General features: G+C 45.3%; 1 protein-coding gene across 1 annotated transcript in view; it reads left to right on the top strand.

Moving 5' to 3' along the window:
* LOC133355925 (ATP-binding cassette sub-family B member 6-like) overlaps positions 1-19,932 on the top strand; it is a 54,565-nt gene extending 34,633 nt beyond the window's left edge. Inside the window, 14 exon segments of the mRNA XM_061573353.1 lie at positions 630-739; positions 1,960-2,025; positions 3,088-3,213; positions 6,615-6,691; positions 7,667-7,730; positions 8,935-9,020; positions 9,674-9,731; positions 11,161-11,265; positions 12,622-12,796; positions 13,672-13,685; positions 13,687-13,785; positions 14,334-14,428; positions 15,394-15,462; positions 16,802-19,932. Of these exon segments, the coding sequence (XP_061429337.1) occupies positions 630-739; positions 1,960-2,025; positions 3,088-3,213; positions 6,615-6,691; positions 7,667-7,730; positions 8,935-9,020; positions 9,674-9,731; positions 11,161-11,265; positions 12,622-12,796; positions 13,672-13,685; positions 13,687-13,785; positions 14,334-14,428; positions 15,394-15,462; positions 16,802-16,967 (1,310 nt within the window). The 3' untranslated portion in view covers positions 16,968-19,932.
* Positions 19,933-27,671: the final 7,739 nt, after the last annotated feature.

Below are 27,671 nucleotides of genomic sequence, written 5' to 3' on the forward strand. Positions count from 1 at the left end.
CCCAGGACCAGTTCAAATAATCGTCACCGGTGGTGGCCGTGAGCGGGAATCGAACTCGGGTCGCCGGGTTCGTAGCACGGCGCGCTAACCACTACACTACAATTCGTTACGCTTCCACATGCGCGGGTCACGTGACAGATTTGACGTCACAGCTCACTTGCCGTGCAAAAACTATATGCATTATTGAGCTCCCCCCCCCACCCAAAAAAAGTGTATTTTTTTATTTTTGCATGGTGTACAGTCTGGAAAGTACTCACATGGCAAATTTCAAGTTTGTTGCATGTCGGGAAGTACGCTAGACATTTTGAACAGACACACACAATCACAACTTTGCCTTTTATATATATGGAGATTATTCCTATTTTTGGTAAGTTTTATTGTTGGGTTTTTGTTATTTGTGTTTGTGCACCACTGCCAATGCAGTATCAAAGGAGATTGGTGCTGCGATGAGCGATCGTGAATAACAGCACTGATGATGAAGGTTTCAAGCCACTTGTCAATTTGCCTGAAGCTTTTCTTTCAATGGACTGTCGCCCGGCTCGTGAATGATTGTGAAGCGTGTTTGCCGATGACTGTGACCAAAATAATGGTGACGACGCTGCTGACAACAATGACGATTGGCCCTCCAGGCATCACGATCGCGATCACCGAGTGGAGGACAAAGTACCGGCGTGAGATGAACACCAAAGATAACCTATCCAAGTCCAAGGCCGTGGACTCGCTGCTCAACTTCGAGACGGTAATGCGCAATTCTAGCGCAATAAAGTTATCGCAGCCGCTCGTAATCCACGCGTGGTCTTGTAGGGGTTAGGCCGAATTGTAGAGCGAAGATGCCTGCAGTATAGCACGTAGCAAAAGCCTGTGAGAGAAGAAATTGTCAACGCGCTGTCTGACCCAGATGACCACACTAGGGTGTTAAACAGGGCCCACCGCGCCCTGCAGGGACCTCCGCTGTCAATCGGGTGCAGGTGGCAGCTTTAGCTACCAAGGGCGCAGCCACTCTGGAAGTTGGGGGACTCCTCCTAGTGGTGGTTATTGGGAAGATTGGAGATTTGATTGGTGAAGTTCGCCCTCCCCCCCCACTTTGTCGTAGGTAAGAGGAGTTTTGCGTGCAATATTAAATCTACACAGCTACTGGCTACTACTGCCTGCCAACTCCGTACTGAGCCTACTTGTGTCCGTGAGTGCTACTGTGTATTAAAGATTCAGTCGTCAGCATAATCAATATTTAGTGTTGCCTTGTTGAAGGAAAAAAACGTCAGACTCCAAATTACCATTATATAAAAAAAATGCGTGTCTCTGAGATGTATCTCTAAACATCTTCTGGGTCTTCAGACAATCCCTACACCCAGTGGCTGTCATCTATGCTTGGTGGCAAATGCTTATTACAGCGTTCGTGGAAATACGCAGCAATGATCATGTGCGTGAGGCTCCCATTTCCTGGCCTCCTTGCTGGGGCTGCGATTTGGTTAGGAGTTGGTCAGCAAGTAGGGTTCATGACCTCTATGTGCGCTTTCTTTGGATACTTCTGCTTGAAATGTCACTATAAAAGAGCTGGTAAAATATCTCAATGCACGATCGTCCAAAAAAAGTCTCAAGGCACGATAAGGATGTTTTAAATGAAGGACATTATTGTTAAACAGTTTGGTACCAGCCCATCCTATTGATATTGCAAATGTTTTATACGCATTAAATTGTTGCAAATAAAATTATTGTATTAATTACATGACTAACTTTTGTTATTAAACTCGTTTTATTTACTCCCACAATTATCCGATGTGGAAGTATGTGACCATTCGAACAAAAATACAGAAGTACGATTAGTGTTACCTTGATTTTTCTTCATCTTACAAAGTTGTTCACAACTCTTTTAACTTAAAAAAAACGCCAACTTGGAGGAATAAAAAAAAAGGTTGAACAAAATGGCATTGACCTGAAGTGTCGTATTTTTTCTTGCAGGTGAAATATTACAATGCTGAGAGCTATGAAGTACAACGATTCAACCAGACCATTGTGGAATATCAGGTGCGTAGGCACCTTAAAGCCACGCCTACTACACTGCACGTCATGAACATGTCACCGGACGAGGGCCTCCCCCACGCCATGCGGCATGTGCGGGTTATTTTACCACACTTTACTGCGGCCATTATGGGTTTGTGAAGGCCGGGGCGTATTTTCGTTGATCGTGGAAGCACAGCAGCGCAATTGATTTATTTTTTCTGCCCACCGCATAGCCCTGCAGCCTAAAACAATCTTATTGTTGTGCTTGGCCAACCATGTACTATGCAAGCTCCACCCTGCATAGCTTCCTAAATCTAACGAGATCGGGCACATTCTTGGTAATTGGCCAATAACACCTTAACATATATAGAGGATTACAGAGCTTGGGTGAGGCGGGGGGGAATTGGCATCAGCTCACCACCTGGCTGCTGCTGCTGCCTTCCCCACTTGTCTGTGGTTCCTTCTTCGCGCCGCTGAGTCGCTCTCTCTGTTAGAGAGCGAGCGAATACAGTGCGACGGTGGTGCGTTACCAGTTGAAATGATCACATTATTTGGCCATAGGTGGACTGCGTGTCACTTTATGAAATATCCTTTTCATTCTTGTAGTGGTAACAACAACAATAATCATCATCATAACAACAGACAAAAACGCGTACACTTCCTGGAAGGAGATGACAAAATATAACTCTTTTATATGTTTATATTTACATTCGCTAAGTGAAAGTGTTTTCTTGCTGAAATACGCAATGTGTGAATGTGTGTCTGTGTCGATCTGGGGACGTGGTAGTGTAGCGGTTACCACGCTGTGCTATGAACCTGACGACTCGTTCGATTCCCGCTCACGCCCAATACGATTATCTGAACCGGTCCTGGGCATCTCCTAGGTCGACTCGGCCTCAAATGAGCACCCGGTGCCGAGTGTAAGCATCGCCACTGGGGAGACAAAAGCGGCCGGGCGTGGTGCTAGCCGCCCACTCCCTTCGTGTGCTGTGCCGGCCTTCATAGGTGCTCGCTAACAGCACTTGCACCCACAGTCTGTTAAGACTATACGGGGATATTTGTCTTTTTCTCGGTGATGCTGGGAAGGATGCCGAGTGGAAGACCAACGCTTCTCTGGCCGTGCTCAATCAAGCGCAGAACGTGGTGATCGCCCTGGGCCTATTGGCCGGCTCCCTGCTCAGCGCCAACTTCGTTACCAACAAGAAGCTACAGGTGAGCGCAGATTTGAAGCCCTCCTCCGGGGGTGGTCGAGGTCACGGTTAAGGGGTTATGGTTAGCTTTCGTGACTGCAGGGATTCATCTTCTTGGTTCTTTCGGTAAAGTCACGTAGAATGGAGATAATAAAAATAATAAAAATTAAACAGGTCTGTCGAGAAGACTCTGTCGTCTCGACAGACCTGTTCTTCACTTGAGGACGGCTGCTTGCGTTGTGGCCGAAACGTCGTGAGAATTATTTTATTATGTTTTATTTTTATTATTTTATTATTTTCATTCTACGTGACTTTACCGAAAGAACCAAGAAGATAGGCTTAGTTGTTAAGTCAAGGGCATGAGCTCGTGTTTATATCTATAGATAGTAATGATTGATTACATTTGGTATGCATGATAGCCTGGCACCATTGTTATAGTGCAAGGCTATCACAAAAGTGCTGGGTTTGACCGGCAGCCTGCAGTAGTTTTTCTTAGTTCATAACATTGCAGCAGTGGACTAGATAAACTAGTTTTTACCAAGGTACGAAACTTTATTTTGACTTTAGGGGGCAATGTTGCTACGTGTAATCTCAATTGAGGAAATTCATTTGCAAATTTGGACGTGTCCGCCAGTGCACAATTTCCTACTCATTTCCAATTACATCAGGGGATCTTTCACGTCCACTGTGAAGAAAACTGCGTGTAATGTAAGGTTACTACACCTGAATACGTGATGTAAGGTTACTACACCTGCATACGTGATGTAAGGTTACTACACCTGCATACGTGATGTAAGGTTACTACACCTGAATACGTGATGTAAGGTTACTACACCTGAATACGTGATGTAAGGTTACTACACCTGAATACGTGATGTAAGGTTACTACACCTGAATACGTGATGTAAGGTTACTACACCTGCATACGTGATGTAAGGTTACTACACCTGAATACGTGATGTAAGGTTACTACACCTGAAAACGTAATGTAAGGTTACTACACCTGAATACGTGATGTAAGGTTACTACACCTGACTACGTGATGTAAGGTTACTACACCTGCATACGTGATGTAAGGTTACTACACCTGCATACGTGATGTAAGGTTACTACACCTGAAAACGTGATGTAAGGTTACTACACCTGAATACGTGATGTAAGGTTACTACACCTGAATACGTGATGTAAGGTTACTACACCTGAATACGTGATGTAAGGTTACTACACCTGAAAACGTAATGTAAGGTTACTACACCTGAAAACGTGATGTAAGGTTACTACACCTGCATACGTGATGTAAGGTTACTACACCTGCATACGTGATGTAAGGTTACTACACCTGAAAACGTGATGTAAGGTTACTACACCTGAATACGTGATGTAAGGTTACTACACCTGAATACGTGATGTAAGGTTACTACACCTGAATACGTGATGTAAGGTTACTACACCTGAAAACGTGATGTAAGGTTACTACACCTGAATACGTGATGTAAGGTTACTACACCTGAATACGTGATGTAAGGTTACTACACCTGAAAACGTAATGTAAGGTTACTACACCTGAATACGTGATGTAAGGTTACTACACCTGAATACGTAATGTAAGGTTACTACACCTGAATACGTGATGTAAGGTTACTACACCTGAAAACGTGATGTAAGGTTACTACACCTGAATACGTGATGTAAGGTTACTACACCTGAATACGTGATGTAAGGTTACTACACCTGAAAACGTAATGTAAGGTTACTACACCTGAATACGTGATGTAAGGTTACTACACCTGAATACGTGATGTAAGGTTACTACACCTGCATACGTAATGTAAGGTTACTACACCTGCATACGTAATGTAAGGTTACTACACCTGAATACGTGATGTAAGGTTACTACACCTGAAAACGTAATGTAAGGTTACTACACCTGAATACGTGATGTAAGGTTACTACACCTGAATACGTGATGTAAGGTTACTACACCTGAATACGTGATGTAAGGTTACTACACCTGAAAACGTGATGTAAGGTTACTACACCTGAATACGTGATGTAAGGTTACTACACCTGAATACGTGATGTAAGGTTACTACACCTGAAAACGTAATGTAAGGTTACTACACCTGAATACGTGATGTAAGGTTACTACACCTGAATACGTAATGTAAGGTTACTACACCTGAATACGTGATGTAAGGTTACTACACCTGAATACGTGATGTAAGGTTACTACACCTGAATAAGTAACCAACGCGGCCTGTCGGGTTTGAACTGCAAAGCTCTGCGGCAAACACGGTACTGCTTGGACATGTCACCGGGCCTGGGTTGGGGTGAAGTTGGAGTTTGAGCTATTGTTTTGGTTTGGTTCTGGTTAAGTCTATATTCTTAGCATGTATGCACGTATGTTAGTATGTTGAATCTCTTTCGCACCGTACGTAGCCAACCGTGCTAATCGGAGGTGCGATGAGCCAAGACTATGTTCATTAATATTATTATAGCAAAGGTTGTGGCATCAGGGTTATGGAATAGAACTTTGGAATTTTGCTGGGGCTTAGAGTGTCCCATTAGGGCTGGCATCAGTGCAGCCCTAATGGCTAGAATTGAAGCTTGCATTATAATTAGGGTTATAGTGGTAATAGTCATAATAAGGAAAGTTAATATAGCATCTAAATACTCGGGGGTCCATAGCATTCAAAGGTTGAGACTTAAATTCCTGGCCAGGGATAGACTTCACCTGTCATTACTCCATTGTTAATGTCAGGATTCATTTTAAGTCTTGAGCTAGGGCCGGGCTTAATCTTCGGGATTTTCCTAAGGTTTGAGCAGCAATGCAGTGGATGAATTTTATGCTTGACAGGACATTTTATTACATTGCCATGTGCAATAAAGTATACACGATGTTCTTTGTGTATATATATAAGATGCAAAGTCCATAAAAAAACACTGGACAGAAAATACATCTAGAAACATGTTTACCTCCATCAAGGCAGAGCGTGGCCTGCAGAACACACAGATGTCTGATTATAATAAGATGTAATTACATCAGAGTTACACAACAGCAAATGCATTTTTCTCTGCAGCATACCTCATCAAAAGGGACCACTCCAAAAAGATTAGTCCAGTAGCCTCGATTTCACGATGGGCTGGACTCATAAGAGAATTCCTAACTCCGCTTTTGCATATCGTTCATTGCGCAATCTGATTATAACCGTATTCAAGAGAAGCAATTTTCCTGTGCTGTTTCGTAATTGGTCCTGTGGGTCCTGATTGAAAACTCATTTCGTTAGAACTGCTTTTTGTGTTTAGTTTGTTGTCCTTCCCCTGCATCTCCGATTATCACGGTTGGCTAAGTACGCTGCGAAATAAGTTCAACGTACATACGTAGATACAAAGCCAAATGTCATTGTACACATCTCATTCCAGGTGGGCGACTTTGTGCTGTTTGGAACGTACATCATTCAGCTCTACGTGCCTCTTAACTGGTTCGGAACGTATTACAGGTGAGGCTGCCTTGTGCCCAGCACCCTCGGGCCTGATTACATTTGAATATTGCATGCCGTCACTGAGAATCCCCATCAGGAAAACCTGCATAGTGGCAGAACAGGTCTTGTAATTGCAATGTGTGTGTGTTTTTGATCATTTAATTATTTCACGGCACACAATAAATAAGCAGACATAATGCCTCCAGCCCATATTTGTCTCTCCTCGTTATTTTTTTTAACACATCCCATCAGTCACACATTCTTCCTGGAGTGCATCTATGCTGCAGCACACTCAAGAACTGGCTTCGCTATTCATTGTCTCATCAGCAGAGTCAGGCTTGCTTAAACCAATGCTGCTGAACTGTCGGATGTTTAAAAGCAAGGACCCTATTCATTTGAATTGGTTTCTAGTTTGACGCACACCCATACATACAGAACACAATGGTAATTGAGCTTCGTCGTGCAGAATGTCAGTGTACATTTTTAATGTGATTGACACCGACAATTAGGGCATCTATGGTGTTATTGCTGGGCGGTCGTGGTGCACGCCTGCAATCCAGCACCGTGGAGGCAAGGGTTGGTGGATCGCACAAATGTCGTGAAACTGCCTTTCCGTGGGAGTTGAAGAGCTATACCCTGGCTTGCCAGGAGAAGGCGGTAGAGCAAACGTGGGCTCCATCTGTTCCATCTGCATCGGATAGAGTGTTGCCCCCTCGCACGCGTGGGTCTTCTCCGGGTGCTCCACTTTCCTCCCACAAATATGTACGCGCATTAATTGGCCAAGAAGACCTTAATATATAGAGGATCACAGAGCTTGGCAGGGGGAAATGGGCACCGGTTCATCATCTGGCTCCTCCTTGCGCCTCCGAGTCGTTCATTCTCTCGGAGATCGAGCGAGCAAATACTACTGTGCAGCGCCGTTACAAGTTGAAATTATTGTTATAATTAAAAGCGAAAGGCGCTGATGTTGTCAATCACGCCCATCTCTCTCAGGATGATCCAGAGCTCCTTTATCGACATGGAGAACATGTTTGAGCTGTTTGGCGAGGAGAAAGAGGTGAGTGACTCGTCACTTTCCATGGCTGTCGCGACTCTGTGAGAGAGAAAGAGCGATAGACGACCTTCGTGTTTAAGCAGCTGAGAGGTCGGTGAGACCCCCGGGAGTCTTGTTAGCTAGGCCTGCGTTTAAACAAGGTAGAACACAATGTTACATTCCAATGTATGAAGTGAAAAAGAGTGCAGAAAATAACACTGTTTGAAACATTTTAAAACCAGCTCTGATGAAGACTACAGGGAATCATAACCGTTAACATTCTTTAACATTGACTTAAATTCACACCTCGGGTTAGCACGGTTGGCTAAGTATGGTGCGAAAGGAGATCAACATACAATCGTACATTAAATAATTATACACAGCGAAGTTCAATGTGTATACTAAACAAGAAAGAAAGCACACAATTTGAATAAAATATGCACAGGACATCCGTACGGACAAGATATTCTATCTCGAGGGAGTTTTCTAGGCGAAATATCGTTTTAAAATAAGATGTAACAAATAAACCGAATAAAGGGCTTCCTGCATATAATTATCGTTCTAGATCAGCGGTTCCCAACCTTCTCGAGTGTACGGACTCCTTTTCAACCTCCAATCATTTGGTGGACCACCACACGCTACGAGTTACTTGAAATTGTACCTTTCCTGTGACGATGTTATTATTTTTTTGATTTTCCACGGACCTCCCTGTAGTAACCTCGTGGACCACCAGGGGTCCGCCAAACAACAAGATGGGAACGGCTCCTCTACAGTATTCAGTCATTAAGAGTGCATTCATAATCGACGTTTTTGGGTTAGATCACGTTATTTAAAAATGTGTCGTAACCCTCCACCACCCGACACGGCCAATCGGCAAAAAAAGTGTCACGTTGACAAAAAGACAAATAGTTCACTGCTTTAGCCCACCGGTGTGTTGAAGCGTGAAACCACAACATTTACAATTTTTGAGTACGACGTTTCGCTGGTAATTGCATCCAGCATCATCGGGCAATTTGCCAGAATGGTGAGGCTCTGCTCTTGCTCCCGGTCTTAAATAGAGCAGCAGCAGGGTGACGGCATCATTTAACTCATCAGGTGCAACGATTTTAGGCGGAGGGGGGGGTTATTGTAATTATATACTCGATTAGTAATCAGAGTGCATTATTGGCTATGCAGGTAACACTGATTCACTTGTCTGTAATATGCGTGGAACTATTTGGCTCTGTAGGTGGTGGACGATGTCAACGCGGTGAGTCTGCATCTCTCCCATGGCAACGTGGAATTCGACAACGTCTCTTTCAACTACGTGAACGGGTAATTCTTCTTTCTTCACAGCTCGCTCGCAAGTCAAGCCCATGTGTCTGCACGGCCCAGCGAAATGTTGGGCAGCGTCACCTCTTGTTCGCTTAAGTCGGAGCACCGCAAGACGTTACCGTTGAGATCTTGGGTTTGGATCTGGTCAGCCGTTCGTTAACCTGGTTCTCAAGTTGTTGCGAGTTGATTAGCCGCCACGCATATAAAGGATTAGCCGCCACGCATATAAAGGATTTATAGTGAAAAACTTTGTTTTTACGGGTTAATTTTTTCACCTAATTTAGCTTCTTCAGAGTTTCATGACCGCAAATTCCATTTGGTTGAAATGTGATGAACACAGTTTTGCAAAGCAGAAAGACTGTATAATATATATTTTATTTTTAGGCCACAGTGTTATTGACGATTATTGTATTATTTTGTTATTTGTGCGTGTGCACCACTGCCAACACAGTATCACCAAATAACGTTACATTTTAATAACACCAACAACACAGTTGGAATATAAAGTAATAAGGAATAAACATATCTTTTCTAATTGCTTGTCATTTATGAGACTATTTTGTACATTTCGACATTTGTTCTTATGAAATGTTCTCACGTCCCTCCATTCTCAAATGTCTGGCCTTTTCACTCCTCTGCACACACTGAACCAGGAGGGACATCCTGAAGAATGTATCATTTACTGTGCCTTCAGGAAAAACCATCGCTCTGGTAAGTGTACTCTAGGATTTGTTTTTTATTTCATTTTAACTAGTGCATATGCCGTCGAAATTCAACGATAATTGAATTACTCGGAGGGAGATTCCTCCAATGGCATGCATCTATTTGCTGTGATTTTGAATTAGGTCTCACGTGGTATAGTAGATAAGCAGCATTGAGGCCGATGGGCCAAATTATCGAGTCAAAGGTAAAAAAAAAACTTAACTTTGCCTCTTTTTTCTTTGTTCTTTCGGTAACGTCACGTAGAAGGGAAGTAATAAAATAATAAAAATATAAAACAATAAAAATTCTCACGACGTTTCGAATGCAACACAAGAAATCATCAGGTGTGAAATCGACAGCAAGAAAATTAGGAAAAGTGGCGGTTTGTCCTGACGTCAGCAGCATGGAAAAGAGGAGGGGGGAGCAGAAAATGGAATGCGGTCTGAAAGTCACCGTAAGCTTGAACACAATCAATTAAGACCCGAAATGGTTTATCAAATCCTTCCAATAATTGCTGAGCCAGAATCCATCTTCTCGGTTGAAATTGTCTCTGTGTTTGTATATGTGGATAGCCTCATGAACAAATCTCTCATGGTAGCCAGATGGCTTGCAGAGAACCTCCGTCTTGGAGAAATCAATGTCATGTGAGCCCACTGAATTATAACAGTGATCTGCCACGGCCGAGGTGTTGGTCCTACCGTTTTTCAGGTCTGCTTTGTGCTCACGGATGCGGTCCGAGACATGTCGTTGGGTTTCCCCAATGTAACTGCTACCACAGAGGCAACTCAGTTTGTAAACGCCAGGGTACTGTATGTCCGGAATCACATCTTTTACAGACGGAACCAGATCACAGATTTTATGTACTGTGTTGAATCGGACCTGGATCTTGTGTTTATTCAAGATTTTGTAGATCTTTTTTGTGATCCCCGCAATGTAGGGTAAGGTGATGGTTTTGAATGGCTCCTCAGGAGGGTCCTTCTTCATGGTTGGTGTGATCGCTTTGCGGATTGTGTAGTCGGAGTAATCATTAGCCTTAAGAGCTTGGTGTACGTGCTTGAGTTCACTGGCAATGTATTCCTGGTCTGAGATGCATTGGGCTCCATGGTGCAGAGTCTTGATGAGTGAATTCTTCTGGGATGGATGGTGGTGGGAATCCGGTTTCAGGTAAGCATCCGTATGGGTAGCTTTCCTGTAGACAGAGTGGCTCATTGAACCATCAGGTCTCTTTTGTATTAGGACATCTAAAAAAGGTAGCTTGCCATCTTTTTCGACTTGCATGGTAAATCTGATGGCTGGGTGTATTGCAGAAGGAACTTTAACCCGCAGATGAATGTAGCAGGACGGTGAACTCCTTTGCTGCAATGTAATTAGGTTGCTCCGTTCCACGACGATTCTGTCTGTGCACTGACCTGGCTTCATAATGGATCTTGTGCTGCAGGTTGGTCCATCGGGTGCGGGGAAGAGCACAGTCATGCGTCTGCTATTTCGGTTCTACGACGTCACATCTGGATGCATCAGCATTGATGGTCAAGACATCTCCAAGGTTTGTAGAGTCAACCTCAAGATGTCACAACGGCCAATGCTGTTCATGCCCCCATGCTTCGCTACCACTTCCTTTTTCCAAATCACTCAGCTGTTTCAAAGTTGACATTTGACCTGCAAGGTCTGCTGTTACAGTAATTCCGCCCCATCCCCATGTGGATTCAGGTCTTTGGTCTCCAACCTCTGGGTGGCACTCCCATCGTGCTAATTGGTCAGTGCTATCAATGAAAGTATAGCTGGCTGAGTTGTGCTGCTGTTAGGTTGCTCAACTCACAGATGGAGTGAGGTTGCCAGTTGAAATATCGGTTGCAGTTGACTCAGCCCACCATTGTCCCTGTGGGGTCAATGATATGTGTGCCAATTTGTAAAAAGTCGGAAGTAGTTGTTCTCTGCCATAGGAATGTGGAATATTTACCATCAGCTCAGGGTACCTAGTACCTAGTACTCTGAGCTGCACAGCATGTTCAATTGAACAGGAATACACCTTACATTTTCACTGTGATCATCATTGTCAGCCGCGACCAGGTTCACTCATGAAACACCTTTCGATGAATACACTGTCCCAAAGTGCTGATATTCTGGGTAACGTTAAGAACCTCTGTGCATTAGTAAACATATTTTAGCCGCATTATGCCCACAGCCGCCTCTGTGTAAGTTTCCGATCGGTGACTGAATGCAATCCACATTTAATGCAATGTGGATTAGCATAAACATGTAACCATGCCTCTATGTTTATGATTAGGGAGCGGAGGGGAAAAGGTGAGGGGTGTAATGGGAAGAGGTTATTTAGTCAAATGGAGAGAGGGAAATAGGAATGTCTTGAGCCTGCACCTGAACAGAGCGATGGCGGGAGCAGCATAGGAGGAGTGAGCTCCCATTGAGCAGAAGTTGTCTTCGGATTTCATAACAAGGACATGACGAGATGTTAACTACTTCGCCTGGTATACTGGAGGGTGTGGGTTCGATTCTGACCCTGACGCCTGCTGCTGTATATTTGTAGTTTATGTGTCTCTCTCTCTCCCCGTGGTCGCGTGGATTTTTTTCCGGGTCCTGGCTTTTCCCTTAACATTTAGAAATATGCGTTTCTAGATGTGACACGATGAGCCACTTCGTTGAGCTATCATTTGTGGCCATGTCGCTTCAGAAAAAGAGATACGTAGTTCCGTGGGTCTTACCTGGTCAAATTAGTTTTTTATTGTTTACTTGGCCACTGCTGCTGCCTTGTGAATGCGAAGGGGAGTAGAGCGAGGTGAGGGGAATCGGTGGTTGTGAGAGAGAGAGAGAGTCAAGGATTGTGATCAACAGCGCCGAGGGTGACCGTGCTGTCCACGTTTTGAACGCCGCGCGCCTCGTCCAGGTGAAGCAGAAGTCTCTGCGGCAGCACATCGGGGTGGTGCCGCAGGACACTGTGCTCTTCAATGACACGATCCGCAACAACATCCGCTACGGCCGCGTGACGGCGAGCGACGAGGAGGTGGAGGAGGCGGCGAGGGCCGCGGACATTCACGACCGCATCCTCTCCTTCCCGGAGGGTGAGACGAAGCGTGTCGAGTCTCGCCGAGATGCGCTGTGCGAATAAATAAATAAGAAGTCGTCGTCGTTGTCGCGTGGTCGCCGCGCGCCTCTAATCCAGCACGGTGGAGGCAGCGGCGGTTGGTGGATCACCGCACGAATGTCGCGAAACTCCCCATCTGCGTCAAGGTGCTCTACCCTGGCTTGCCGGGAGAGGGCAGTACAACAAATGTGGACTCCCCTGTTTTGTCTGTATGAGGTAGAGTGTTTTTCCCTTGCATGCGTTGGGTTTTCTTCGGGTGATCCACTTTCCTCCAGCATGCAAACCCTGATTAATTGGCTGATAACACCTTAATATATGGAGGACCACAGTAATTGTCAGTGCTGGATTATCGCGTGGCTGTCTCTCCCGCTGTTCTGTGGCTCCTTGCGCCTCTGAGTCATTCATCTCTCTCCGAGAGTGAGTGAAGGTATGTATGTATGTTAAACTTCTTTCGCACCATACATAGCCAATGGTGCTGATCGGAGGTGCGGGGGAAGGACAACAAACTAAACACAAAAATCAGTTCTAAAGGAATGAGTTTTCAATCTCGATTTAAGTGCATAGCTCCAGTGGCTTCCTGATATCGGAAGGAAGAGCTTTCCAGATGACCACAGAAGCACATCTGATGCGCAATGCGGTAACCGTCTTTGTCCGATGGCTCGCCAAAAGCCGCTGCGAGGATGACCGGAGTTCGCCAGATGGTTTATGCTCCTTGACGAGACCAGCAAGGTATTGTAGTTTATTGGTGGCAAGCAGTTTGCGTGTAATGAGTGCGACCGTTGTTGATTATGATTGTCACCGTTGTAATCGTCGTAACCTTGCGTGCGTGTGTGCGTGCGTGTGCCTGCGCAGGCTACGACACGCAGGTCGGGAGAGCGCGGCCTCAAGTTGAGCGGTGGGGAGAAGCAGCGCGTGGCCATCGCACGCACCATCCTCAAGGCCCCCGAACTCATCCTGCTCGATGAGGTGCCGCCCTGCAGCACAACGATTGGCTGTGTCCTTGTCTCTGTGTGTGTGGGTGTCCGCCCACGCATGCTTGGGCTTGTGGCTGTGTGTGTGTGTGTGTGGTGAGCGGCAGTGCAACGGTTAGCGCGATGCGCTAGGAACCCGGCGACCCGAATTTGGTTCCCCTTCACGGCTAACACCAGTGACTATTATCTGAACCGGTCCTGGGCCTCTCCGAAGTCGGTTCAGCCTGAAATGAGTACCTTAGACATTATTGTAATAAAATAAAAAGTCAATCCAATGTGTTAGTGAATTTTTTATTTATTTTAGGCAGGAAATGGCAGGAAATTCGTTTTCAAATTTAGATTTTTTATCTGGGGGGGGGGGGGGTGCACCCCGAGACCCCCTGGAAGATTTGGTCCCCCCCAATGTTGACTCCATGGCTCCGGCCTTGGTGTGAATGATGCACCATCACGTGCTGCGAGTCGATGGCCGTCCTCTCTGGTCGCCGTGCGCATCGAACGGCGGCGGCGCAGTGACGTCAACGCGGCACCCCTTTGTCTTTCCAGGCGACGTCCGCTCTCGACACACAGACGGAGCGGAACATCCAGGCCTCTCTGGCGAAGATCTGTGCCAACAGAACCTCCGTGGTGATAGCGCACAGGTGCGTGTGCGTCGCCCGTCGGTGACAGGGTGCTAACTCACACGCGTGTGCACACACGAGTACAAAAACAAATGTATTCCACGTTAATACAAAGACAATGATCCCCCGTATATCCTTAACTGACTGTCGGGGCAAGTGCGGTTAGCGAGCACCTATGAAGGCCGACACGGCACACGAGGGGGTGAGTGGCCAGCACCACCACCTTTGTAACCCAAGTAGCGATGTTTACACACCGCACCAGGAATTCAGTTGAGGCTGAGTCGACCTAGGGGAGGCCGAAGATCAGTTGAGCAAGAATCGAACCCGGGTCGCTCGTTTGGTAGCGTGGCGCACTAACCGCTGCCCTTCCACTCCCCCACCACATGAACACAACAACAACAACCGCTATTCGCCACTAAGTGGCGGTGACGTCACCACGACACTCGTGCCAGGCCATGTGCACCTTGAGGCCACGTGAAGTGTCGAACGCCCGCTGACAGGAGGTCACGGGGCAGACCCAGGTGCCACGGGTCAGACCCAGGTGCCACGGGTCGACTGACTGAGATGACCGAGATGACTGGCTGATGCACCACCTGTGCCCCCTACTGTGCCAACTTGAATACACAGGTGATCACAGTCGATGCCACAGTGCTCCAGGGTGCCTCCTATGCCATCTCATTCACTGGAAAAACTGCCACTGGCAAGACACAAAGGGCAGCGTTTAAAATTGGTCCCGCTTAGTTTACACATTCCTATGACAGGAAAATGTATTTTAATCGGACAATCATTGTTGATTGCTCCTTAGGGTGGTACTGATGTTATTCAACCCAGAGCAATTAAGGGCAGAGTCTGAATCCAACCGGGATTTGAACTCTCATCCTATCCAAGCGCAAGGCCCCCGGCTCGCTGTTGATGCTCCACCCAGATGGCTTAACCACAATAAAACATGGAACATTAATGCCGGACCTGCATTTGCTTCTGTTCAGACTCTCGACCATCATCAACGCAGACCAGATACTTGTGCTGCAGGACGGCCAGATTGTGGAGCGAGGGAGGTAAGTGGCTTGGTTGTCTAAATGGATGCACCACAGTTCGTCGAGTAGCAGATTGTGAGGTCAAGTGTGGTACGCCCACCTATCCCAAGGCATCTGACCGATGCAGAAAGGTTTCTCAAGTTAATTGTGACCCGCCCCTGTTGGACATCTGTGAAAAAGAGCTCCATAGGTCATGGGATTCCTCCATTCTAAATAAAGATTCTGATTCTGAAGTAGGCCAAAATACCCTATAGAGGCCCCTCTAGTGATGGTGAAGGTGCAAGGCTGCACCTTCACCTTATCCATATTTCGAGATTTCAAGTTTTCGGGACTGCAAGGATCCAGACTTTTTGGTTCTTTTGGTAAAGTCACGTAGGTGAAAATAATATAAAAAATATTTTTATTTTCATCCACGTAACTTTACCGAAAGAACCAAGTAGTACTTATCCAAATTATTATTCCTGTTCACTGAAATAATGCTGGACAATTTCCAGGGATAGTTCAGTTTTCTGTGAGTATTTGGAATTCCTGCTGTTTGTAAAGTCAACTCAAACCCGATTTTGCTGCTCAATGAAGTGTTGGGAGGTACTTATTGTTATTGTAGGGGCAGTGGTGAAAAATTAAACGTTCCTATGGTATAAACTAGTCTCGCTGTAGGACAACCACACTTAACTTCCGAGACAGTGGTACTTATTTAGATACCAATAAGCAGAATTTGTACTCGCTGCCTTCCGATTGTGAGCCAAGAATTCTGCTAACAGTGCTGCCCAACAAGGATCCTCATAAAATAAGAGTATTTAAACTCGCCAAGCCTTTCCTGGATAATGGACCATTATCAGTTTAACACTATTAATTGTGTCAGTACAAGGATGGCATGACCTGACTTGGAGAACTTCCAAAAATGTAATTGCCTTGCCATGAAGGAATGCCAGTACGTGACATGTATTGCTTATTGCCACAAGGACGGTCACTCAGGGCCTAGTTAGTAAGGCTCTCTCGCAATTGGCCTGCTCATGGTGGACGGGAGCATAATTCTGCAAAGCAACAACTGCAATTTCGCATTCAGGTTGTCTCAAGCCAGATAATCGTGTCGGAGAGCAGCGGAGTGCATCGCTGTGATGTCTCCTTCGTATTTGTGATTGGGGACATTGCGTCGTTATGTGTTGTACGGACTGTCCTGGATGATCACAGTCGCACACCGCTGCAGGGTTTTTAACTTGACGAGCCAAACGACGCAACCTTCTATTGTCCACGGCCACTCCGGCCGCTGTGGCGATACAATGCCACACGTACCGCCGAAGCCACTTCTCATTCTTGTTAATTAAGTTCTGCCTCCCTTTCCATTCTTCGTGCATCGCAGGCACGATGAGCTTCTAACCAAAGGGGGCATCTACACAGACATGTGGAGCAAGCAGTCCCAAGAGGCCTCGTCCGAGTCCGACACGGAGACCAAGGACAAGAGCTCGGAGAAGCTGCAACCGGCGGGCAGCAACCCACAACGTGGCCACCACGCACACCACCACTGAGAGACAGACACCACGGGGCCTTGACACAGCCCCATTCCATCCCTGCCCGTGAGCAAGGGAGAAGCTCGCTGATAGACAAGCCTGTCAAGCCGCCTGTGTGATTGTCTCTACCTCCACACAACACGTGCGGAAACGCTCATGGTTCCGTGTCGGCGCTGCCGATGACACATCTAGAGTTGAGCTCGCGAGCAAAACCTACCCGAAAAGAAGTGTGTGCTTCGGTGCAAGTTTAAGGTATATTTGCGTGTGTATTGCGTGCGTGTGTGTGTTTGGTAGATCGGTGCGCTTGAGCACAACCGATGTTGTCTTCACTACTCTGAAGTGGAATTATTCTGTATTTACGGAAGAGGATCAAGAGTTGTATATGGTGAAAATTGACATGATTCCCCACAGTCTGACAGTTATTGGATGTTGTGGAAGGACCTTAAGTGCAAAGATCTGATTAACAGCTTCTAGAGGGACATTGGAAGAGAATTTGAAAAGAGAACTGCAGCTCAATGTAAACAAACTGCGAAAGATTTTCAATCGGCTTCTCCCCTCCATGGTTGGCCCGGTCCCTGGAGTGGAGAGTTTGATCGTGTGCTGTTCGTGTTTCTGAATATATCTTTGCACATTCTCTAAAGTTGTCAATGTTTAAAGAGAAGAACACTTTTTTCCGTGTCACGTAGGTTTGAATGATTTGTTCTCAGGATGTTCTGCACGCTTTAACAATTGTTGTCGTACATTTATGCTTGCTGATCTATTTTTGTTTTGCAGCAAGCCGATCGATCTTTGTGTGTCATATCTGTAAACTTGTATTCCATATCAGGCACAAAAAACATGTTATTGTAAGGGAATTGCTGTTTCAGAATGTTAATCCGTAAAAGACTCTTAATAGAATACATTTTTTACATCAGATATCAGAACATATTTTGGTAAAAGATAGTCTTTTTGAGGTTAGGCTCACTACTACTACTACAATAAATGGTCGTTTTTAAAAAAACATCAAGTTTATTTTCGTTAACGAGGTGCAAACTCAAAAGTCATTTGCAAGGATGACCTGGGTCACCAAGGTGACGAAAGTAAACGCAAACGCACACACAAAGTACAGCAATGGATCGACGCACTCTTCAATGTTATTTAAGGCCATCATCGAGCCGGTGCTCATTGTGTAGCTGTGATGTTGTGGATAACAAGGGATTCGTAACATAAATGTGTATTGCAGAGTGTGACAAATATATTGTAAATAATACGGGATGTGATCATTGTTTTTTTACCCTTCTATCTGGCAACAAAACTGATACCTTTTTTACAAGGAGTCATGTTTGCATAGACCACAGTACCGATACAGCTTTCGGGTGTGGACCAATCAACTTCAAGGACAGTGCATACATTATCAGAGTTATGTTTTTTGTTTGCATTATGACTGCAGGTATTGTGGTCTATGCAAACATGACTCCTTGTAAAAAAGGTGTCAGTTTTGTTGCCAGATTGAAGGGTAAAAAACCAATTATCATATTTTTTACTGGCAAATGAGGTTCCAATGGTGTAAATATGGGATGTGTTTCAGCTTTCTGAAATCACCGGCTGGTGGCTCATTGAGTTCACAATGGCCATTTTACTATTTGTTATTTTTACCACGTAAGGCCCGCTAAGCTATTTATATCTTTGTTAGAAGTGACCTGGCCACAAATGATAGCTCAACGAAGTGGCTCATCATGTGGAAATGTACAGCAGCCAAATACTCTAAACGCTTGTTGTTTCTAAATGTGGAGGGAAAAACCGGAGGACCCGGAGAAAAATCCACGTGACCACGGGGAGTACATGCATACCAGGCGAGGGAGTTAACATCCTGCCACCGCAGCAACCCAGAGCAATGAGCCACCGGCACTGCTGAGATCCTGGATTGAAATCCAGGCAACCACCTCTGATTGCACTTGGTTCTCAAATCTCGTGGTTAATGGTCTCACATGGTCACCTAGAATTGAGCCAATATTCTTGGGGGATAACTTTTATGTGGGACTAGAGTAAAACCTTTGATTGCGAGCAACTTGGTCTGTGAGTGTTTTGCAAGACGAGCAAATTTTTTTAGTAAATATGAATTTGATAAACGAGCGAGGTCTTGCAATACGAGGAGTACGTGTATACGCTTTGTCTGCCGAGCGTCACGTGATCACAACTGATATACGAGTGCTTTGATATACGAGTGCTTTGAATTACAAACACGTTTCCAGAACGAATTATGCTCGCAATCCAAGGTTTTACTGTATTAGGTTATGGACGTATTTTTAACCGTTGTCACCGCTGCAAATTAAGCCTCACCTTTGTGTTTGCTTTAAGAGAATATTTGTGCCGTGTTATCTGTGGCAAATGACTGTAAAGAGCGAGTTATCGCATCATACGTTGGCTTAGTAGGCACAATTGATATACTGGTGTGCATACAACTTATTATGTAGAAGGCTGCTGTAGCACCTGAATATTTCTACTTAATGAAGACCATCTTTGTTTCTATCGAGTCTTAATTAATATTAATGTTCTAGATTTGAAGCTTTCGTGACTGCAAGGATTCATACTCTTAGGTTTTTTGCGGTAAAGTCACATAGGTACAAATTTTTTTATTTTTTAGCTACGTGACTTTACCGGAAAAAACCTTAGAGTACATTTTAATGTCATTCACAAATGTAATGGATGTGCACCTGTCACAACCATTTGCTTTTGTGTGAAAATAATAGCTTTCGATCGCTCTATCTCACACAATTCAGGTGGCGTGCTTGTCCTTGACACAATGTGAAATGTAATTTGATGAGGATTTAGTTTTCAAAGGTTACAAATATACTGACACTAAAAACACAAGAATGCATAAACTCTCAAGCTGAATATTATTAAGACCAAAGGAAATGCACTTCAATGCATGTATTTTTTTACATTTCAATCTGACATGGATTGTGTGTACGTTGTACGTATATTAAACTTATTTCGCACCGTACGTAAGCAACTGTGCTTATCGGACGTGAGGGTGGAAGGCAGTTGTGGTGAGCGACAGTGGTTAGCGCATTGCGCTACAAACTTGGCAACCTGATTTTGATTCCTGCTGACGACAGTGACGAACATTTTCATCGATCCTGGGTCTCCCCTAGGTCGACTTGCCATGAAATCATTACCGGGTGCGGTGCATAAACATCCGCATTGTGGAGACAAGAACCGCTGTGCGTGATGTTGGCCATCCCCCCACCAACTTGTGCGTCGTGGCAACTTTCATAGGTGCCCACTAATAGCACTTGTCCCACAACACTGTTGGAGGTACTGCCCTAGCCCATCCTGCCACTGATAAGTACTCAATGCTCCCCCCCCCCCCCCCCCCCCCAGCTACGACCAGGTCTACCCCGACCACGACCCCAACCCCTATCACTACCCCAATCACTACCCCAATCCCTATCACTACCACGACCCCTACCACGACCCCAACCCCTATCACTACCACTACCACAACCCCTATCACTACCCCAACCCCTATCACTACCCCAACCCCTATCACTACCCCTACCACTACCCCAACCCCTATCACTACCCCAACCCCTATCACTACCACTACCACGACCCCTACCACGACCCCAACCCCTATCACTACCCCTACCACTACCACAACCCCTATCACTACCACTACCACAACCCCTATCACTACCCCAACCCCTATCACTACTCCAACCCCTATCACAACCCCTATCACTACCCCAACCCCTATCACTACCCCAACCCCTATCACTACCCCAACCCCTATCACTACCCTTACCACTACCCCCTCACGCCTGTTCTCCTGTCACGATAGCTACACCAATTTTAAAAACCCCACTCCTTATCTCAACCACTGTCAACTTGTATAATTTCTGTGAAGTGTCTCGGAATAAGACACTATAAAATATGATACATTGCTTAACTAATATGTGTATTTCCGTTTATTTTTTCACACAATAGAAATGTTGCTAGTTCAAGCCCTAGTTATCGGAACGACTCCCAGCCATGGTCTCAAGATATTTTGGGAAATCAACAGTGGCTGGTTTTTTAGATCGTGAATTTGCACCACTCGCTCAGGGCTACCATTGTGATACGAGAGCTGCTCCATTGCTCATTTAAGCAGAGGGATTCCCCCTTAGACTTCTTGGGATCGTAACTGTGCTCGCAAGTGTAGTATTGTCGCCTTTGTAATTCATCATACAAACAAGGTAGTGTGATAATTAGGGAAGTGAAAGTCATTGGTGAAGATTACTCGGTCTTTATTTTGTATGTTTTGTTTGTTTAAACCGTTTAGGCCGCTGTACGTGAGCTGTATCGTTCAGTTTCGTTCCGACAAACGGGGCACTACTTTTTCTTTTGCTCAATATGTTCAACGTTAATAAAAGGTTTCCAAGCAAAACGTTCTCCACGCATTATCCTGCAGTTAATGAGAAAAGTGTAATTTATTGGCGCACAATATTGACTGCGTATTGAGACATATTAAACTGTTGAGCTAGATTTTCAACCAATTGGCATCGAAAATGTAAGTAGGTCAGAGCCAAAATCAAGCCAATATCACTACGCACACTGTAAACCACTGTAATCACCATACTCACTAGAAGTGTGGAAATTGCTGATCGACTAGATTTGGAGAGTATTGTCACTGTGTATGACCAGGCTATATACGCTAAAGCGCAGCAAATAGGGTGGAAAGACCAAAATCTGATGCAGCGTATCATCCCAAGACTAGGTGAGTTCCACATAAGCCATGTCCTTTATGGCAGTGATAGGCAAACGTTTCAAAGAAGCAGGACTACAGGATATGCTGATTGAATCAAATGTGGCAGCTGTTGGTTCAATAAATGGAGTCCTTAGTGGACATCACTACAACCGTAGCATTCGTGCACACAAACTCCTATTTGAGGCAATGCATATCTTGCGGTTGAGGTCATTTCTTCAGTCCCTTCCTGAGCAACAGCACACTCGTTACATATCAGCCATGGAAGATCTAGTACGAGAGTACAAGTCTGAGGCAGGATTTTCATCTAACTCAGTGTCTGACATATTATCAGATATGCTGTCCTGCTATGATAGATATGTACATGAGATGAACTCTGTTAATCCCACCTTTGGACTTTGGAGCTCATACATTGAAATGGTTCAACTGTTACTGGGTTTCATTAGAGCAACCAGAGGCTCTGACTGGAGCCTTCACTTAGCAACAGGGAGACGTATGCTGGCATGGTATTTTGCATATGCCCGCCAAATTTATGCAAGGTACCTATCAGCATATTGGGTCGAGATGATCAATCTTCCAAAGACTCATCCACACTGCTATGAATAAGTTATTGCAAAAGGAAACTGGACAGTACAGCGTAAGGATGCTAACAGGTTCTCATCCATAGCTTGTGACCAAGCAATAGAACAAACCTGCAACCGTGATTCAAAGACCAAAGGCGGCATAACTGGGATAACATTGAACAGAGGTGCTGTCCAGCGATGGATACTGTCTCATCCTGAACGTTCTGCAACCACAAGGCAGTGTGAAATGATGGCTGGAATGCAACATGAAGAGAGGGGTCATAAAGAGTTGGATGCAACAAGAATTGCAAAATACAATGCTGCTGTTATATCTTTGGTTTCAGCGGTTGAGTCTATGATCAATCCCTTCCTGCCTCGTGAAGATCTTGTATGTGTTAGCTCTGGTGTTGCTACAAAGACTGTCAGAGATGACATACAAAGTGCTTGTGATAAAGGTGAAACAGCTCTGAAAATTTTCATCCAAGATCGAGTCCAGTCATCAAAAACAGACTTCTTCTCTCCAATAAAGTCCTTGAAGCTCACTACGTTTGTGGATCAAATGAAGAAATCATCCAAGACAAAAGATGGAAATCAAGTCATTATAAAAAATGACAGGAGACTCTTTGCACGACTGTTAGTGATACGTCAATCCCGGTCTGTAAACTTGAAAGAGATTCTGACATATTCACTTTGCAATATCTCATCCCCGCTAGCAAGCACTGATGGTTCATTAGCCAAAACAAATAAAGCTGCTCTTCTAGCTTGTTTAGAATCAAAGAACAAGGACTGTCATGTGAACAAGACTGTTGGTGATAATGGTGCCCTACTGATAGATGGCATGGCATTGATCAGGAGTCTCAAGAATATACCAGACACATTCGGTGAGCTTGCTGATGATCTTCAACTTATGATTAAGATGGGTAGAAAGTTCAGTTGTCCAAGGGTCGATTTTGTCATTGATTGCTACCCGGCAGTGAGCATCAAAAATGCTGAACGATCAAGACGTGCTGTTGCTGGACAACAATTATTGCAAATATACAGCATCAAGCAGAAGACTCCAAGTCAGTGGACCAAGTTTCTAGCCAGTGGTGAAAATAAAGAAGCCTTGACAGACTTTCTCTTTGAGACATGGAGAACTGTGTCTTTACAAGCAGCTGGAAAAGACATAGCTATCTTTGTGGCACACAGAAATGTATGTCATCAACTCACTCTTAAAGATGGCATTATGTCTGTCAAAGAGGTAGAATCTTTGACTTGTGACCATGAAGAAGCGGACACGAGGCTCCTACTTCATGCAAAACATGCCTGGAGTGAACTTTATAATAAGATAATCATCCAGAGTCCTGACACTGATGTTGCTATCATTTCACTTTCAATAATGGCTAAGCATCCCTCAGCAAAGATGTACTTTCTGACAGGAACAAAAGACAGGCAAAGAATGTTAGATCTCCAGGCTATTGGTTCTGCTTTGGGTCCTTCACTAACAGAGGCACTGATAGGACTACACACATTCACTGGCTGTGACTCAACTAGTTCCTTTTATGGAAAAGAGAAACCACTAAATATAGTGTCTGGAAATGCAGAGTACATCCGTGCATTTGTTGCTCTTGGGAGGCAATTTGAAATGGACAGCACCACATTTGTGACCATAGAACGTTTTGTGTGTGAGCTGTATGGAGAAAATGTATCAGATGTTAATTTGGCCAGATACAATAGGTTCTGTGTCCCGGCCTCTTCCGAACAGGCATTACCTCCAACAAAAGATGCACTTACAGAGCACTTCAAGCGTGCTAACTACCAAGCTGCAATCCACAGGAGAGCATTGGATCCTTTTATAAATGCTCCCAGTCCAGACGGCTTTGGATGGATTGTCAAGGATGGTGATCTCATCATATCATGGATGACTTAAGATCCAGCTCCTCAACAGATTTTGGGGTCACTCCACTGTGGGTGTAAGTCTGGTACTTGTACAGGTGGAAGGTGCTCATGCCACAAGGCTGGCCTGGCCTGCACTGACCTATGTAAATGTGTTCATTGTGACAATGTGAGATTAACTGAGGATATTCTTTCATGTGAATCTGATAGTGAGGACAGTGATCTTGATATTTAGTGATGTGTATATGATAATAAAATTAATATAGGACATATATATTTAATATAAATCAATCAAAATTAAACCTTGTTTACAATAATCATTCCTGTGAATATGTAGATGTAGTGCAGTTACTGCTCGTATATGCGAATTGACAATTCACCATTAAATGTGTAATTTTGAAAAGTGTTTTTTTTATATATTATATTTTGGCTTAATTCAATTTGTTATTCAGATTTTACCTCAAATATTTCCTTTGAATTGGAACAACATAATGAGAAGTAATTGGGATGTTAATGCTACAGCAGAAGTTTTCTTGATAATCTTATCATGTTTACTGTGCATAGATAGCAACTTCAGGTATATCACACATTTCAAACTGGTTTATTTTGTACTTCAAGTGGTAATTCTGCATTTCTGGGTTTATATGATAAACAGGTTTGAAAGTGCAAAATTCCCTATGGTTTCCCTTTTTTTCAAAATGGGCACCTTTAGCATCATTTTTCATCCGCTTGTCATGGTGAGGGTCGCGTCGGCAGCATGTTGAGTAAGGCGGTCCAGACCTGCCTTTCCCTGGCAACGGACTCAAGCTTTTCCTGGGGAATTCCCAGGCGTTCCCAGGTCAGCTGAGCGACATAGTCCCACCAGCGTGTCCTGAGCCGGCCCTGGGGTCTTCGGCCAGTGATACTTGCCTGGTTGAGTTCCAGGGGGAGGGGGGGGGGGCATCCTTACCAGATGTCCGAACCACCTCAAAGGCTCTTCTCAATCCGGAGGAGCAGCGGCTCCACTTTGAGGCTCTTTCGGATTACTGAGCACTTCACCCGATCACAGAGAGTGGGTCCAGCAACCCTGCAAAGAAACCTCATTCCGGCCCCTTGTACCCGAGATCTCATCATTTCGGTCATTATCCAAAGCTCATGACCATAGGTGAGGGTGGGAACGTAGATCGACCTGTAAAGCGAGAGTTTTGTTCGAGAACTCGTCTCCTGCTTCACTACCACGGGTCGTTACAGTGGCCACATCACTCCGAAGGCCGCACCGATCTGCCGGCCGATCTCCCGCTCCCACTTACCATCACTCGTGGAGGAGACCCCGAGGTACTTAAACTCCTCCACTAAGGGCAGCTGTTCCCCCCTCACCTGGAAAGCACACTCCATCGTCTCCCGGGAGTGAACCATGACCTCAGATTTGAAGGTGCTGATCCCAGCTGATTCACACACCGTTCACGTGCACGCTGGAGATCACAGACTCATGAGGCAAAGAGGACAACGTCATCTGTAAAAAGTATAACCCGTAAAAACAAAGTTTTTCACTATAAATCCTTTATATGCGTGGCGGCTAGAGTCCTCTCGTCCTCTGGCTTGAGATGGCTGCCACCTATGGGTCAGATGATTGTCTGCCAGTATTAAGCAATTAGTAATTAATTATTTAATTTGTTTTCCCTAAACAGTGTAAAATTTTTGAAAAAAATTTCACGAACATTAAATGTCTCGCACAACGAGTCTGTGTGCAAAATGTCAGCTCGATTGGATCACGGGAAGTTGGTTAAAAAACGATCGAAAGATTTGCACGGTCGTAAGCAAGCAAGCAAGCACGCAAGCAAGCGAACTTAATATAAAGGATTTAAAAAGCAGCGACGCCACCTCCACGCCTCCGTACTGAATACTCCCCATACCTCGGCTGTGCCTTGATATCCTGTCCATGAAAAGCACAAACAGGAGTGGAGACAAGATGCACCCTTGGCGGAGTCCAACACCCGCAGTGAACGACTTTGATTTAACACCAAGAATACGGACACAGCTCTCACTCCGGGAATAGAGGGACCGGATAGCGCACACAAGCGGCACCGGTACATCGTACTCCCACAGCACCTCCCACAAGACATTGCAGGGAACACGGTCATCTGCCTTCTCCAAGTCTGCAAAGCAGAGGCAGACTCGGGAAGTATACTCCCATGGCCCCTCAAATATCTGTGAGAAGGAAAAGAGCTGGTCCATTGTTCCACGACCCTGACGGAATCTGCACTGTTCCTTCCTGAGTCTGAGGCTTGACCATCGGGCGCGGCCTCCTCTCCAGCACTCTGGCACAGGCTTTATCCAGGGGGCTGCGGAGTGTGATTTCTCTCGAGTTGGAGCACACCCTCTGGCCCCCTTTCTTAAACACGTTCCTTCGGAGTGGGCAGGTAGGAACTTGGTTGGACAGCGCGGCGTTCGGGTGGGGGGGGGGGGCAGTTGGATGAGTGGACGTGTTTACCCTTCCCCCCCCACCCTCCCCGACATCGTCAACCAATCGCGGCGTAGCTCGGTGTTCGGTGGCGAGGTGCATGGGTGGGCAGAATTCCGGATATGCACGACAGACAGACAAATACTCCCTGGTGGGCAGTGTGGAACCTGTTGTTCCTACCTGTAAAATGGGGACCATGACCCCAGTTTGCCAATGCAGAGGTATTGTACCCGCCTTCCATGCAACATTGAAGAGGTACGTTAATCACGACACTCGTACACTGTCCAGCGCTTTCCGTGATGAGCGCAGCATTTCGTTGTAATGACCGAAACATGACCCCAAGCCATATGCAGTCTAATGGCTATTTAAAAATAAACAAAAGTCTCTGATTGGAGGAAAGAGGCCTCCACGGTGATTGGTCGGGAGGCAAACTTTTAAAGGGATTGGAGAATAAGGGTTGAACGGGAAAACAAAAAGGAACCATTAAAGGGAAAGGACAGTGATTGGCTCCAGGTAAAAACAAGGACAAGAAGGTTCGAGAAAGGGGGTTGAGGGATATAAGGGTAGAGCACAAGGAGTGGCGACGCTCGGAGGAAGATACAATCAGGAAGACAAGAACGAAGCCGAGGGTCCCTCATTGTGGAATACTATTGTAGGGCTCCTTATTGTGGGAATCTTTAATAAAAGTGGCTCTTCTTAGGGTAGTGGACTCCACGGAGACACACACTCGAACTTGGAGGCAACATGTTTATTCGAACACGCCAACAAGGTAACTGCATAAATGTACGGGATAACGACATAGGTGGTGACTACCACGAGTAACTTAGGCCACAACGGGGTAACTACATAACTGGGTCAGTCAGTAACGCACTGCCTGACCCACGAAGCCGAGCGTGACGAGCGAAGACCGCTTCTGAAAAATATCTGTATAGCTCAGTGAGCCTTACCTGGTAAAAAAATAAGTAATATTATTTTTAAAAATGTTCAAACACGCTTTTATGAATTGTACTAGTGTAGGGGTTATTACGGGAGAAACGGCGGACAACAAACACAGGGCTGTCGGCACTCACATACACGGGTGGTCACACCGACGTCCGCATCAGTTATTGCCCACGCCC

Source organism: Lethenteron reissneri, chromosome 7 (genome assembly GCF_015708825.2).
Source record: "Lethenteron reissneri isolate LAM-NWPU_2019-01 chromosome 7, ASM1570882v1, whole genome shotgun sequence".
In the NCBI taxonomy this organism is placed as follows: Eukaryota; Metazoa; Chordata; class Hyperoartia; order Petromyzontiformes; family Petromyzontidae; genus Lethenteron; species Lethenteron reissneri.